The sequence below is a fragment of the Carcharhinus amblyrhynchos genome, chromosome 5 (genome assembly GCF_965287045.1).
Source record: "Carcharhinus amblyrhynchos chromosome 5, sCarAmb.v2.hapA, whole genome shotgun sequence".
NCBI lineage: Eukaryota > Metazoa > Chordata > Chondrichthyes > Carcharhiniformes > Carcharhinidae > Carcharhinus > Carcharhinus amblyrhynchos.
Genome location: NC_137328.1, coordinates 104,007,586 through 104,024,701, shown reverse-complemented (window position 1 = coordinate 104,024,701; position 17,116 = coordinate 104,007,586). Strand labels below are relative to the sequence as shown.

At 43.9% G+C, this 17,116-nt stretch overlaps 1 protein-coding gene across 8 annotated transcripts in view; it reads left to right on the top strand.

Moving 5' to 3' along the window:
* Positions 1 to 17,116, top strand: part of LOC145343260 (microtubule-associated serine/threonine-protein kinase 4-like) — a 445,947-nt gene that overhangs the window by 412,689 nt on the left and 16,142 nt on the right. For all 8 annotated transcript variants that reach the window (XM_080189364.1, XM_080189367.1, XM_080189366.1 and 5 more), the window contains 5 exons: positions 1,208 to 1,330; positions 5,431 to 5,543; positions 8,005 to 8,153; positions 10,068 to 10,288; positions 13,418 to 13,615. In XM_080189364.1, coding sequence (XP_080045490.1) covers positions 1,208 to 1,330; positions 5,431 to 5,543; positions 8,005 to 8,153; positions 10,068 to 10,288; positions 13,418 to 13,615 — 804 coding nt within the window. The remainder of the gene's footprint in view (positions 1 to 1,207; positions 1,331 to 5,430; positions 5,544 to 8,004; positions 8,154 to 10,067; positions 10,289 to 13,417; positions 13,616 to 17,116) is intronic.

Genomic DNA, 17,116 nt, shown 5'->3' with positions numbered 1-17,116 from the left:
TACCACCTGCCCTCTTCACTCTCCTCTTTAAGACTTGCCTTCAAACCTGCCTATTGGACCAACCTTTGTGGTCACTTGAATGTCTGCTCCTTTATCCCCTCACCCATTGCATCTGAAGTGATTCTGTGAAACATTTTGGGACGATGTGGAGATGCCAGCGTTGGACTGGGATAAACACAGTAAGAAGTCTCTCGACACCAGGTTAAAGTCCAACAGATTTATTTGGTAGCAAACGCCACTAGCTGAGCAGAGACTGATAGCCAAGTTCCGCATACACGAGGACAGCCTCATACGGGATCTTAGGTTCATGTCACACTATTTGTAACCCCCACGACTTGCCTGGACTTGCAAAATCCCACTAACTGTCCTATCTGGAGACAATAGTCATCTCTTTAACCTGTGCTTAATGCTCTCTCTACTCACATTGTCTGTACCTTTAATATTTAATTAGCGGTAAAGACTCGCGTTCTAACCATTATTTTGTAAATTGAGTTTGTGTCTTTATATGCCCTGTTTGTGAACAGAACTCCCACTTCCCTGACAAAGAATCAGCGCTCCAAAAACTAGAGGCGTTTGTTACCAAATAAACCTGTTGGACTTTAATCTGGTGTTGTGAGACTTCTTAAAACAATTTGGGACACAGAGCTTTCTATATTAAAGACATTATATATAAATACAAGCTGTTCTTGTCCTACCTTCGCAGTTTGGTGGTTGCACGGTGACACAGTGGTTCACTGCCACACAACTTCAGGGATGTGGGTTCAATTCCAGCATTGGGTGATGGTCCATGTGGGGTTTGCACATTCTCCACGAGTCTGCAAAAGTTTCCTCCGGGTGCTTCAGTTCCCCCTGTCAGTCCAACAATGTGCGGGTTGGATGGATTCACCATGTTAAATTGCCCCTTAGTGGTCCAAGATGTGTAGGTTAGATGGATTAGCCATGGGAAATGTGTGGGGTTTTGGGAATAGGGCAGGGAAGAGGGATTGGGTCAGAGAGTTGGTGCAGACTCGATAGGCTGAATTACCTCTTCGGCAGTGTAGGAATTCTATGATTCCATGTTCATGGGTAAGCTTGAACATGGTGAGTTCAAACTTAAATGTAGTACATCAGTACTCCTAATCGTGTTCTTAGTTTTTCTGCATGACGTATTTTAACTCGAACCCGAGCCTTGACTTTTTTCTTCTTTTCTGCTCTCTTGCTCCATCAGGTGGTGCCTATGAGGTAAAGCAGCACAATTTCTTCCGTGGCTTAGACTGGAATGGACTTCTGAGGCAAAAAGCAGAATTTATTCCTCAGCTGGAGTCAGAGGATGACACAAGCTATTTTGACAGTAAGTGTGAGAAGTGCCAAAACCTTCACTTGTGCCAACTTTCTGTAGGCATTGCCCAATTCTCATATTTTCAAAGATTCCTGTTTTATTAGCAAACTTCAGCACTGGTTAGCGCTGCTGCCTCACAGCGCCAGGGACCCAGGTTCAATTCCTGGCTTGGGTGACTGTGTGGAGTTTGCACGTTCTCCCCTTGTCGGCATGGGGTTTCCTCCGGGTGCTCCAGTTTCCTCCCACAGTCCAAGGATGTGCAAGTTAGGTTGATCGGCTAAGCTAAATTGAACCTAGCGTCAGATAGTCAGTAGGGTAAATAAATAGTTACGAGATTGTGGTTGTAGGATTGGTGGAGACTCATTGGGCTGAATGGCCTCCTCCTGCACTGTAGGGATTGTATGAAACTATGCAGTGATCAGGGAATCTGGTTTCATTTATACACTAATAGATTTCCACTGCTTAGTACCATTATTCCTGCAATCTGCATTTCTGAAGTGATGTAGTACATAAGAACAAAAGAAGTAGGAGCAGGAGTAGGCTATCTAGCCCCTCGAGCCTGCCCCGCCATTCAATAAGATCATGGCTGATCTGTCGTGGCTCAGTTCCACCTTCCTGCCCTCTCCCCATAACCCTTAATCCCCTCTCCTATCAAAAACCCATCAACCCGCGTCTTAAAAATATTTAGCGAGGTAGCCTCCACCACTTCAACGGGCAGAGAATTCCAGAGATTCACCACCCTTTGAGTGAAGAAGTTCCTCCTCAACTCTGTTCTAAACCGCCCCCCCTTTATCTTGAGGCTGTGCCCTCTAGTCCTACTGTCCTTTCTGAGCGGGAAGAGTCTCTCCACCTCTATCCTATCCATCCCATTCATCATCTTATATGTCTCAACGAGATCTCCCCTCATTCTTCTATACTCTAACGAGTACAAGCCTAGTTTATTCAGCCTCTCCTCATAGTTCAACCCCCTCAACTCTGGTATCAGCCTAGTAAACCTCCTCTGCACTCCCTCCAAGGCCAAAATATCCTTGCGTAAGTGCGGCGCCCAAAACTGCACACAGTACTCCAGCTGCGGCCTCACCAGTGCCCTGTACAGTTGCAGCAAGACCTCCCTACTTTTATATTCAATCCCCCTCGCTATGAAGGCCAGCATCCCATTCGCCTTCCTGACCACCTGCTGCACCTGCAAGCTGGGTTTTTGCGACTCATGCACAAGGACCCCGAGGTCCCTCTGCACCGTCGCCTGCTGCAGTTTTTCGCCCCGTAAGTAATAGTCCTTCCTACCATTCTTCCAACCAAAGTGGACCACCTCACACTTGCCAACATTAAATTCCATTTGCCAGTTCCTGGCCCATTCGCCCAGCCTATCGAGATCCTAGTACATAATGAGGAATACTGCTAGAAATCCAATGTAGATATGAAAGAAATGGAAGTTATTTTTAGGTCAGGCTTGAATTCCGAGTGGGAATCAAGTGGGTGGAAGGGCGGGAAGAGGCCAAGTCTTCCACTAACCCCAGCAACAGCTGGAGGCCAGGAGATTTTACCAGAGCTTGCCCAAATGCCACCCCCCATCAGATGTCTCCCTGAAACTAGTGGCTGGCGGATAGGAACAGGAGGCGGCCAGCTAGAGTGGAAGGTATGGTCCCTGGCACTTGGATAAATCAAAGGGAAGCGGGGTAGGTGAAGAATCGGCTGTTTGAGAGGTGGGGGAGTAATTGAGCCCTAAACTTTCACTGCCAATTTCTTTTTAGAAAGCAGAAAACCACTTGCCTCTTTTACACTCTTCTATCGCTGGTTGTTTTCCTGTTATCTGCCCAACTTGGAAGAACAGTAGGCCCATCAGCAGAGCTGGGCACTGCCGTTGTTGGGAGGAGGTGGTGTTTTGTAGAGGTCACAATTTATTGAAACAAGCAGTGGCTGCTGTTGCATCCCAGTAGAAGGGAAGCCCATTCCTCCACAGGGTGGCCTGTAGGTGAAGGTGGTTGTGGCGGGGGGATTAAAACAGGAGGCATCCACATGAGTTAACTCATCCAGTTTGAATACCCACTGCTGCTGAGCAGGTAATTTCTCAAGTGTTGACCTGCCTCCAGGAAGATTGAATCCAGTAGGAATACGTCTGTCTGCTGACCTGACACGACTTTCCCTGAAGGTCTTCACTTTCCAGCCTTGTGGGCCACCCATGTGACACCCGGAAGATTCCACTCAATGTGTCAAATCTTGCCTATTGCTGAAATTTCCCAGCCCTTCCCAGAGGCAGGATTTTTAGTCCCATAAATGATTGTATGTGAAGCAGTTTGGAAGGCAGTAGATAAGTTTATTTATTAGTGTCACAAGTAGGCTTACATTAACACTGCAATGAAGTTACTGTAAAAATCCCCTTGTCGCCACACTCGGGCACCTGAGAGAGAATTTAGCGTGGTCAATGCACCTAAACACGTTTTTCGGACTGTGGGAGGAAAACCAGAGTGCCCAGAGGAAACCCATGCAGACACAGCGAGATTGTGCAGACTCCGGACAGGCAGTGACCCAAGCCAGGAATCGAACGCAGGTCCTTGGCTGTGAGGCAGCAGCGCTGACCACTGTGCTGCGATGGGAAAGCTTTTGGAAACAATAATCCAAGACACAATCATCACTTGGACAAATATGGATTAGTTAGGGAAAGTCAGCACCAGTTTGTTAAAGACAAATCACGTTTTGAGTAACTTGATTGAGTTTTTTTGATGAGGGTAATGCAGTTGATGTGACGGACATGAACTTCTGATGTCCTTTGATACAGTGCCACATAAAAATGTTTGTCAGCAAGTTGAAACCTTTGGTGTAGAAGGGACAGTGGCAGCAAGGAACCAAGTCGGCCGAGTGACAGGAAGCAGAGTAGTTGTGAATGGTTGTTTTTCAGTCCGGAGGAAGGTAAATAGTAGGATTACTGAGGGATGGGTAGTTAAATAGACTTGGGCGTGTAGAGCACAATTGCAAAATTTGCAGATGACAAAACCTGGCAATATTGTGAACTGTGAGGACGATGATGGTGGGCTTCCTGAGGCTAGACATGTGACAGAGGGAGTTTAATGAAGAGAAATGTGGAGTGATTCATTTCAGTAGGAAGGATCAAGAAAGACAAAATAAAACAAAAGGTGCAATTTCAAAGTGGGCGCGGGAGCAGAAAGAGCTGGGATATTTACAACCTTTGAAGGTGGCAGGGCAGGTTCGGAAAACAGTTGCTATGACACCTGGAATTTTAGTCTTTAATAAGTGAAGGTGTAAAGTACAAAAGCAGTAAGGTTGTGGTGGACCTTCGTAAGACACTGCTTAGTCCTTTAAATCCAGTATTCGGACCAGTCCTGGAGGCTGTGAAACCATTAGAAGGGATGCAGAGAAGATGTGCAGGAATAGTTCCATGGATCAGTTACAAACATAGATTGGAGAAGCTGGGTTGTGCTCTTCAGAGGAGAGGTTTGACAGAGATACTCAAAATCATGAGGGGTCTTGACAGGGGAGACGGATCAAAACTGTTCCCATTTGTGGAATGGTTGAGAACCAGAGGACACCAACTTAAGGTGATTAAGGCACGAGAACCAGAGGCAATATGAGGAAATTGTTTTTAATGAAGCAAGTGGTTAGTGTCTGGATAAAAGCAAATGACTGCAGATTTGAAACCAAAAGAAAAAATGCTGGAAAATCTCAGCAGGCCTGACTGCATCTGTAAGGAGAGAAAAGAGCTGACGTTTCAAGTCACCTTTGACAAAGGGTCATCTGGACTTGTAATGTCAGCTCTTTCCTGTCCTCGCAGATGCTGCCAGATCTGCTGAGGTTTTCCAGCATTTTCTCTGGTTAGTGTCTGGAATGCACTGCCTAGGATTGTGGTGGAGGCAGATTCAATCGCAGCTTTCTAAAAGAAATTGCTTCGTTGTCTGAAGATAAAAAATTTGCAGAGCTACAGAGAAAAAGGGTGTGGGATTAGTCGAGTAACTCTTACCTGGAACCAGCACAACACAATGGCTTTCTGTGCTATCCCTGTTTTATGATTTAATGTTGTGTAAATACAAGAATGTGGTTTTTGATTTTGTCTTATAATTTGTGCCACATTTGATTTTCTTTCCTCAAACTTCATTTAGCTCGGTCTGAGAGATACCATCATATGGAAACTGAGGAAGAGGATGAGACAAACGAGGAGAATTTTAATTTGGAAATAGGACAGTTTTCATCATGTTCCCATCGATTTAGCAAAGTGAGTACTGTTAGATGGCACATTCCTGTAGCAATTTATATCTTTAGATCCTGTTCTTAAGACAACTGACTGTGTTCTGAATCTGACTTTGATAACATCATTTGTAGACAGGTTTCCTATTCACTTGTGTGCAGATGGCACACAGCTCCATCTACCTTGAACCCATTGTTGCTATCAGACATCTGGCATCCAACTATTGGATGAGCTATAAATTCTCCAGTTATACTTCAAGCAGACCCGTAGCCCTCATCTTTGAACCCTATTTCAAATTCTGTAACTTCATCACTGACTCTGTTTTCCCCCTTGGCTACTGTCTCCGTTTAGCCAGACTGTTTGGAATCTGTTTGACTTTGAGTTTCTCAGGATCATGTTTTCTCCATTACAAAGACCACCTGCTTCCATCTCTGTGGCATTGCCCATCTTAACTAATACTATCTATTGAGAATCAGAGAATGGTTATGGCTCAGAAGGAAGCCATTTTGTCCATCCAGGTCACCTTTCCAATAAGATCTATTCAGTGAGTCCCATTCCCTTTCTTTCCCTATAGCTTACACATTTTTCCTATCTGGGTCATGCAAATCCCTCTTGAAAGCCATTAAAGTTTTTCCTCGTGTTGCCTCTGGTTCTTTTGCCAATCAAATTAAATCTGTGTCCTCTGGTTTTTGGCCTTTCCTCCAATGGGAACAGTTTCAGTTTGTTTACTGGGTCCAATCCCCTCTTGATTTTGGGCATCTCCATCCTATGTCCCCTTAAGCTTCTCCTCTCTGAAGAGAATAGCGCCAATTTCTCCAAATGATTCTCTCACTGAAGTCTCTCATCCCTGCTTATCAATCTTTTCTATATCCACTTCACTGCCCTTACATCCTTCCTAAAATGCAGTCCCCAGAATTGTACACACAATCCCAGTTAAGCACAAATCAGTGTTTTTTAAAGGTTCACGGGAACCTCTTTGCTTCTGCACCCTATGGGTAAGATTTTACGGCCTCGCTCATCCTGAAACTGCTCAAGGTCAACGGACCTTCCCATGGTCCATCCCGTCGCCCAATCCAAATCCCATGGTGGGCGGGACGGTAAAATTCCGGCCTATGCCTCTGTTCAGAAAACTCAGGACACCATATGCCTTAATAGCCACTTTCTCAGCCTACCCTGCCATCGTCAATGATTTGTGTGTATGCAGCCGCCAGGTCACACTTTCTTTCTTCTGCAATCCCTTTAGACTTGTACCCTTGATTTTATATTGCCTTTCCTCATTTTTCCTATCAAGATGTATCACTTCTTATTTCTCTGCATTGAATTTCACCTGCTGCTACATATCTCACCTGTGTTTCCACCCTCTATAAACTTCTGCGGAACCCAGACTATGCTGTTTCTGTATTGTTTTGCTGCTTTTTGTGCCCAGTCCAAGAAGGATGATGGCATGTCACCTGGGGGACCTCTGAATTCCTGGTCTCTTACAAACCATCATTTTTGTTTCCATTATAAGCAATCAAATTGCACAATACTGTTTTCAAGAAATAACTGCAGCCTGAATGTTTCACCTGGCAGGCGGTCCATGCTCAGCAAGCTCAGAAGCAGACGCTAAGTGCACTTCCGACCACAATTGCCCCTGGGACACAGTTTCATGCTGGTTGGCAATTAATGTGCAGTTAGCCTGAAATAGGTACTGGGAAAAGCACTGTGCTCCGGGGAAAGGGAGAAATGATGACAGGTGCTGAGAAAGGGGAGGGTGTGGCCTGGTGCCTCTAATATGCTCCTTCGGCGGGGTGGGGGGCAGCCGTTGTGGAGCTGTCTCAGCGAGCAGCTGACCTATCAATTGCAATGGAGAAAAGCTGCAAAGAATATCCAGGCAGCACGTTCCAACACAAACCTCAGACACTTGAAAAAATTTGATTTCAGCCCCAACCTCTCAATCTGCCCTGGATCCAGGTTGCATCTAAAAGGTGAAGGCTGCCTGGTCCATTGGCCAACTGTAAAGCAGACAGGCCAGGGAAAATTTATCATGGCCCCTTGTTGGGGCTTGATTGTCAGCGGGTGTGTTTCTGACTCTAATGCGTGCCTGTTGACTGAAATATCCCGATGATTTCGGGATGCGTGTCCAACGTCGTCTTGAGATTCTGCCCACTTCCAGGTAGGGTGCCCGCCTGAACAATGCAAACTTCTCGACCTGCTTGTTGGGTTAACAAGTATATCGTCACGCAGTGACTTGAAACAATGTAAACCGTGCCCATTGACCCATGTGTCAGTGCAGCTAAAACTCTCTATTTGGTGGATACTTTTGGAATTTGGTTCGAAATTCAGTTTACTTGAATTGACACTTTCAGGATTTGTTTTCAGCAAAAGCTCCTAGGGGAGAAACCCTTCTCACCAGCCTCACCGTGTTTTAAAACCCCTTTATCCTGTGTGGTCTTCTAAAATGTTAAAATAGTCATAAAATATACCAGTCAAACTATTTTCTCTCCAGGTTTACAAAAGCATGGACCGAATCACACTTGTTGATGAGAAAAGATACACCGAGAGGAATCGAGGGGAGCACGACAGTACAGGCAGCAAATTAAAAAAGGCTAATACACTGCACGTTGACTCCATTACCTGGATCCCCGATTCTGAAATGTAAGTGTCGTTAATTTGAGTGAAATCTATCCTCTTTAGGTTTTCATCATGTTTCAAGCAGTCCTTTAACTGTAAATTCTGTCTGCCAACATCAGTTAACTAAATGCAAAGTGTTCTTCAAACCTGATGCAGACCTGGCTGCAAAGTGGCCAGAGCTTGGAGCAGAATATTCAAGGGTATTTGACATTTCAGCAGGATAGGAAGAAAGAAGGAGGTGGAGTAGCGCTGTCATTAAAGGATAAAATCAGCACAGCAGTAAGAAATGATCTTGGCTCAGACATTAGGTGGTTACAAAATAGCAAGAAGGTGGCACAATTGTTAGCACTGTCTCCTCACAGCTCCAGGGATCTGGGTTCGATTCCCGGCTTGGGTCACTCTGTGCAGAGTTTGCATGTTCTCCCCATGCCTGCGTGGGTTTCCTCCAGGTGCCCCAGTTTCCTCCCGCAGTCCAAAGACGTGCGGGTTAGGTGGTTTGGCCATGCTAAATTGCCCATAGTGTCCTGGGATGTTTAGGTTAGAGGGATTAACGGGGTAAATGTGTGGGGTTGTGTTGATGGGGCCTAGGGTGGGATTGTTGTCAATGCAGACTCAATGGGCCAAATGGCCTTGTTCTTCACTGTAGGGATTCTATAATTCTGTGCATCGAAGGGAATAATTTATAGGTCCCCTAACACCAACAACATCAAAAGACAGTATAAATGCATAAATAATGGAAGGTGTGTAAGAAAGATACTACAATAATTCTGGGTGCTTTTAATCATCTTATAGATCGGACAAATCCAAAGGTAGGGAAGTAGGGAGACAGAAAGCAGGATATTTTAGGGCAGTTAGCCTAATATTGGGAAAATGCTAGAATCCATTATTAAGGAAGTAGTAGCCAGACATTTAGAAAATCATAATATAATCATGCAGATTCAATATCGTTTTATAGAAGGGAAAGTGTGATGGACAGATTTATTAGAGGTCTTTGAAGATGTGACAAGCGGGGGTTGATGAAGAGGAATCAGATATAGTAAGGGACCACATAAAAGATGATAACATAACATAGATAGAGTATTGACTAACTAACAGGAAACAGAGTCAGGGTGAATGGGTCATATTCAGGTTGCCAAACTAACTAGTGAAGTGCTGTAGAGGTCTCGCCATTCATAATCTATATTAATGACTTGTATAAAAGGACCAACTGTATTATAGCCAAATTTGTTGTTGAAAGAAAGATGGCAAAGTGAGTTGCAAGGAGAACACAGAATCAGCAGAGGCATATGATTTGATTTGATTTATTATTGTTGCATGTATTGGGTTGCAGTGAGAAGTATTGTTTCTTGTATGCTGTGCAGACAAAAACATACCATTCATAAGGTACATAGGGAAAATGGAAAGGATAAAACATAGTGTTGCAGTTATAGGTTGGGTGAAACGAAAGATTATCTCACTATATGACAGATTAGCTTAATATATATCAAAGTCTGATGTCCAATGGCATATGGATATGTTAAGTGAGTGGGCAAAAATTTGGCGGGAGGAGAACAATGTGGCAAAATGTGAACTTGACCACCTGGGAGAGAAGAACAGAAAAGCAGTGATTAGCCTGAAAAAGCACCTGCTGAATGTTCTCCAAACAAAAGTTTACACGGATGTTTCAAGAAAGTGGGGAAGTACCTGAAGGAACAAAATTCCTTGCAAGGTTGATTATAGCAAAGTGTTGCCTAACGTAAAGTATTTCACCATTTAAAGAAAACCCTTTCTTTCATCCAATCCCAATTGTTTGAGCAGATTTAAGTGCAGTTAGAAAGAGCAGGTGTAACAATGCAGTTTCTTATGGTTCACCTTTTAAGTGTAAATACATTGGGATTGTAGAAATGCAGAAATTGAGTAGTAAACCATAATCTGTCGTTTTTATTTTGCTGCCTTCAGGCAACACCTATCTCTATCTCACACACCAAGTGGTGAGAACAACAACTGTTACCAGCGTTCTGGGATGTTGCCAAGCTTCGCTATTTCTGCCGAGGACGACGAATCTTTATCTCAGGAGGACTCTCACAGGGATCCGGAGAAGATCATGTTTTCCATAGGGACATCTCAGGATGAGATCGATGCAACTACCCCCAGCACCATCAGTAGTTCTACCCTTTCAGGTACCTGGCTAAAGAAAAATATTTGAATTTTAATGTAAGGAATCACACATAGTGTGAGGCACAAATCATATGCAGACCAGACTAGACCAGGCAGAGTGTCATCTCTGATGGATGTGAGGTAACTTCACAGCAATTTGGCAATTTTCCTGGCACCAGCCTGCAGATTAACTTCAGTTTCACAACTTGCCATGGTCGGATTTGAACACTCTCACCCTGCGTTGATATTCCAGTGCCAAAACTACCCTGCTTCTGATACAATTCAACAGGGTTCCAACATGCATCAAAATGGAGATCAGCTCCCATCAGAACTCCAGAGAATATTGTCGGAATTTTACCACCTCTCCCGCCCAAGGCCAACAGAAAATTTGTTCTGTGAGCCTCGCCTGCCCCATTTCTGGCCTACAAATCCAATTTACTCAGCCTCTCATTCCGTGAACCAGGCTAATGAATCATTGTTATACTACCTACAAGACAAGTATACCCAATCTTTAATAAGGAGGCAAGATTAAGGAGTCTTGCTACACTTTTGTGGGTTAGGGGATTAGCCATGGATTACAAGGATGGGGAGGGGGTGGGTGATGGTGGCAAGGTACCCTGTCAGAGATTCAGTGCAGATGCTGAATGGTCTCTTCATCACTGTAGGGATTCTCTGACTTGTACAGGGCTTTGGTGAGACCACATCTGGACTACTATGCGCAGCAAGGATGTATTTGCCTTAGAGGAGGTGTAACTAAGGTTCCCTTGATTGATTAGGGTTAGACCAGATAGATTCAGAAAGAACCTAGGGGTCATAGTTTGAGGATAAGGGATAAACCTTTCAGAACTGAGGTGAGGAGAAATTTCTTCACCCAGAGAGTGGTGGAAGTGTGGAATTCACTACTGCCGAAGTAGTTAAGGCCAAAACGTTGTCTGATTTCAAGAAGAAATTAGAGATAGCTCTTTGGGATAAAGGGATATGGGAGGAAAGAAGGGATCAGGATATTGAATTCGATGATTAGCCATGATCAAGATGAATGACAGAGCAGACTCAAAGGGCCAAATAGCCTACTTCTACTTCTAGTTTCTATGATTCCAAAGCTAAGAGGTTGTTCTATGAGGAAGGATTGAGTGGAGTAGGCCTACACTGTCTGGAGTGTAGAAGAATGAGGTGATCTCACTGACCCAGGTAGAGGCTGTTTCTTCTGCTGGAGAGACTAGAACCAGAGGATCGTTGTTTCAAGTTAATATGCTGGCCATTTAAGACGCCTAAGACTAGCACCCAGGGCACCTCAGCTAGCCCATTACCATGTATTACTATATTTGGGTGGGCATGGAAAGAATGTGCTGCCAGTCTGACTGAAACAGACATTTTCTTTATTCTTTCACTGAAGGTGGACTTTGTAGGTAAGGCCAACATTTGTTGCCCATCCCTAAGTGCCTTCAAGGCTCCTATTCTCTTGAAATTGAGATTCTGTGCTGTCTTTTTTTTTTAATTCAATTCTTTCATGGGATGTCAACTTCCTAGGTGTGCCACCATGGAGCAGCACGGTGACACAGCGGTTAGCACTGCTGCCTCACAGTACTAAGGAGCTGGGTTCAATTCCCCAGCTAAGGTCATTGTCTGCGCAATCTGCACATTCTTCTCATGCCTGCGTGGGTTTCCTCCAGGTGCTCCGGTTTCCTCCCATAGTCCGAAAGACGTGCTGGTTAAGTGCACTACCATGCTAAATTCTCCCTCGGTGTACCCGAACAGGCGCCAGTGTGTGGTGACTAGGGGATTTTCACAGTAACTTCATTGCAGTGTTAATGTAAGCCTACTTGTAACGCTAAACTTTAGCTTTTTTTTAATCGTAGAATTATAAAATCCCTGCAGTGCTGAAGGAGGTCATTCAGCCCATCAAGTCTGCATCAACTATCCGACAGAGCATCTTAATCAGTTCCTATCCCAGTATCCCTATGTATTTACCTCACTAACCCCTAACCTACACATCTCGGGACACTATGTGGCAATTTAGCATGGCCAATCCATCTATCCTGTACGCCGTTTGGACTCTAGGACGAAACCAGAGCACTTGGAGGAAACCTATGCAGACACTGAGAGAACGTGCGGTCTCTGCATAGTCATCCAAAGCCGGAATTGAACCCGGATCCCTGATGCTGTGGGGCAGCAGTGTTGACCACTATGTCACCATGCTGCCTAAGTGTTTATAAAAACTTTCATGTATTTCACTCCATGTTGAACAATCTGATAGTTCCACTAGTCAGTGAAATCCATCAGCTCTCCCCAGAAGGTTCCTCATCACTGTCCTTCTCCAGCCACAAAATGGGTGTTTGAGAGTTCAGTTTCAACCTCATGTTGTTCAAATCTCTCAAAGTCCTTGAATGTGAGTCAATATTATGGTTCACGTTTCTGATCGTTCTGAGAGGCCTATCTGTATATCTCAAGAAGCCCAAATAATTGCATCCTATTCACCTTACGATTCAATTATTCATATATCTTTGCTGTTGAAAGCCTAAAAGTATATTTTGTCATTATGCATGGGATTAATCGCACACACTGACCAATAACTGGAAAGAGCGTGGTATTGAAAATGTTCAATTTTGTAGTTTGCGGTTTGAGGTTAGTTGCAATTTGCGATGTTATCTAAATATTCAGATTAGGTTCCCCAGTGTAACCCGAGACTCCCCCGAGCTTGCTAGCTTCTGCAAAATGTAAATTCTTTGAGTTAGGAAGTCAAAATAATGTTCGATTCAGTTTCCAATCAGCGAAACATTTCAATGTGGAAGGCAGCGTGACTGAATTATGTTTTTCATAAGCATTACTTCAGTTGTCTTCTCTTGTCCCATATACATTAAATTTCCACAGCAGCTGCTCCTCTCGTGCTTCCTGAGATTGTTATATTCCATCTGGAGAAAAGGGAGATAACTAAAATAATGGAAGGATGAATGTCGATGCAATATAAGCTGATTTCCAATTCATTTTGATATATTGCTATTTAGATTTTTGCAGGCCACTGAGGCTTCCTGCTTTTCATTTAGATGTTCGGATTAGTGTAATATTTTCATTTTCATATTTATAAGAGCGTGCACTTAAAGAATGCATAATGAAATGGAGGAAAAAAGTGATTGAATGCATTTATTTGTGAACAGTTGGCAGTTTTTCAGAACATCTGGATCAGATTAACACCAGGAGCGACAGTGTGGAAAGTACAGATATTTCTTCAAAGACGGCCAGCGACAACGTTCCTCAGCTGGCCCGACAGCGATTAGAAAGTACAGAGAAAGAAAGAACTGGCAAAGTGATGAAATCGGCTTCCGCCACTGCACTTTCCCTCATGATCCCTGCAGGTATAAATATCAATAACCGCAAGTACAAAACACACCGCAGGCCTTGCAGCAGACAACTATAATTGGTACCTATAAATTTTCTTGAGATTTCACAAAGAGCTCATGTTTCAACAAAATGCATTTTAAAGTTCAATCTGAAAGGTTTCTGTGAATGAGATCTAATTTATTGAATACATAACTGTTTAATGTTTCGCGGACATTTCTGAGATGATCTTACTGGCAAGGGTGTTGTAGCTTTTGCCTCATTTTCTTGACATCCTGTATAGTGACTCTCGGGTAACAATGTTTTTCCAATATTATTACAGAGTCTCAATGAGCCACTTGTGCCTCAGCGCACATGAGAGGATTGCATTCTCTGCTCCTCACATTGCACCTTTATTATCTCATTAGGATAAGCATTCATTTTGTCCACAATGTAGGTTAGGTTGGATTTTATTGTTTTCAGACATTTTTTTCTCATTCTAAACTGGCACATTCATACTTTGAGCTTTATCCTCGTAACAGGGAGATTTGCTACAGGAGTTGCTCAGGGTAGTGTCTGGGACCTGGCCACCTTCTGCTGTTTCATCAGTAACCTTCCCTCCATCATGGAGGTTTGCTGATGGTCGCACTGTGTTTAGTACCATTCACAATTCCTCAGATACTGAACACATCTATGCCCACGTACAAGCTTGGGTGGCAAGTAATATTTGTGCCACGCAAGTGTGCTAGCTCAACCATGTTCATCGATCAGATGACTGTTGTATAGGCAGTGTTCTGCACAGTGAATTGGCCACTGGATTACAACCTCCTGGGCATCACTGCTTCTGCTAATAAGGTGCCTACAAGATTGATATGAAGATGGCAGACATTGATTTACGACTGGGAGACAATTTCAGACAGCTGTGACCTCTGGAGGTTGACTGATTGGAAAAGGCATTGGAAGTGTTGAGCAAAAACAAGAAGCTCAACTGGCCAGGAAGAGGGTCCAGAGGAAACAGAGACCAGCGAATTGTGTTCCTTCTCAGCCCACTCTTCTTGTGCAGCAAATACCACAGAGACTGGCACACCAATGTTTGACAGAGTTGACCGCCACGGAGCAAACCATCATCTTAGGAGATGGAAGGCTGCCACCAATGTCCTAATGGTTGACATTGACCACAAACTGAACAGGAACGGCCTATAAATGCTGTGGCTACAAGGGCAGGTCAGAGGCTGGGTATTCAGCAAGTAATTCATGTCCTGACTCGCCAAAACCTGTCCAATGGCATACTCACGATGTGGGGATGCCGGCGTTGGACTGGGATAAACACAGTAAGAAGTCTCACAACACCAGGTTAAAGTCCAGCCAATTTATTTGATAGTAAACCCACAAGCTTTCGGGGTTTGCCCCTTCGTCAGGTGAGTGGAGAGTACAGTGGCATACTCTCCACTGGCTTGGATGAGTGCAGCTCCAACAACAGCTCCGAAAAGTTTACCACCAGCCAAGACAAAGCAGCCCGCCTGATTGGCACCCCATATGCCATCTAAGCATTCACTATGTCCACTAGCAGTGCACAGCGGCAGCAACGTGTACCATCTGCAAAATGCACTGCAGTAAGGCTCCTTCAACAGCATTTCCAAACCCGCAACCCCTAAAAAGACCAGGGCGGCTGACACATGGGAATACCACCTCTGAGTTTCCTTCCAAATCACTTGGCACTCTGACTTGGATCTATATTATCATTCCTTCTTTGTCTCTGGGTCAAAATCCTGGAACACTCCTTAACACCGCATGGACGGCAGCAGTTCAAGAAGGCTGCACTACTTGAGGCAATTTAGGGATTGCCGATAAATGTTGGCCTTGGCTACAGTGCTGACGCTTTGAGAATTAATAAAGGCATAAAAAAAGGCAGTGGGCAATAAATTCCTAAAACAAGAAGGATTGCTGACATTATGAAAGAAATGAATAAAACAAGGGAATATTGAATTAAATGGACCCTATTTGCCCATCCACAGGCCCAACATTGAAAATTATTATGCCCAGATCATATGGTAATAACCATTGACTAATCACATACTCTTCGTGTGGCCATTTCAAAAAGCAATACACAAACCCAAACACAAAGGAACTAAGGTGGTTAGCACTGTTGCCTCTCAGCATCAGAGACCCGGGTTCCATTCCCGGCTTCAGTCACTTTTTGTGTGTAGTCTGCATGTTTTCCCTGTGTCTAGGTGGGTTTCCTCTAGGTACTCCAGTTTCCCCTCTCAGTCCAAAAGAAGTGCTGGTTAAGTGCATTGGCCATGCTGAATTCTCCCTCACTGAGGCACTGTAGAAGCGACTAGGGGATTTTCACAGTAACTTCATTGCAGTGTTAATTTAAGCCTTCATGGGACACTAATAAATAAACTTGAATTCAAATGTTATGCTCCATACTGATAATATGGACTCAGTAGGACTGTTCCCAAGCACTGAAAAATGCAAAACAAAAATGCAGGCACACTGGACACATGTAATGCACATTATCATTATTTACTATATATACCAGCCTTGGGTTCCAAAACTCCCCTTGATCGTATTATTGAAGACACAGTCGGAAAAGGCAGAAGCTATATTTACCTATTTCATGCACCACGATCGTGCTCAGCCCTTTCTCAGATATCAGTTTTAATGGGCTTACGGATATTGGCGGTTAGCATCTTTTATCTTATTGTCACAGTAACCTGGGGTTTTAGGAGATCACGTACAGCAGTAGCAGTCTGATGCTTGTTTATGTAAAGCCTATTATTTACCCAGAGCATTGTTAGGATTTATTCTTACAACGTATGGACAATAATTCCGCATATTCGAAGGAATAAGGCACATGTGGACGGGAGGCTAAAATTAGTCATTTTGTCAAGCTTTGGTCTCTTTTAATTTGTAGCAGAGCCTAATTAGGGACCATAGAAAAAATTGTCAAAGTAGCAAGCTGGTAATGAGAATTTAAGATTTGATGATGTGTGCATTTTCTTTAAAAGAATTGTTGCATATTATACTGTACAGTTGCAGTGTAACTAGTAAGCAAGACTGAAGTTGGACGCCTGGTTAATGTGCTTCAAGGTGTATTGAAATAACTATAAATAAAGCTGTGTTAATGAAGACGGTGCGAATAAAGATGATGAAATTCATTCCTGCTTTGGAATTGTTATAAGAACATAAGAAATAGGAGCAGGAGTAGGCCATCTAGCCCTTCGAGCCTGCCCCGCCATTCAATAAGATCATGGCTGATCTGTTGTGGCTCAGTTCCACTTTCCCGCCCTCTCCCCATAACCCTTAATCCCCTCTCTTATCAAGAACCCATCAACCCGCTTCTTAAAAATATTTAGCGAGGCAGCCTCCACCACTTCAACGGGCAGAGAATTCCAGAGATTCACCACCCTTTGAGTGAAGAAGTTCCTCCTCAACTCCGTTCTAAACCACCTCCCCCTTATCTTGAGGCTGTGCCCCCTAGTCCTACTGTCTTTTTGAGCGGGAAGAGTCTCTCCACCTCTATCCTATCCATC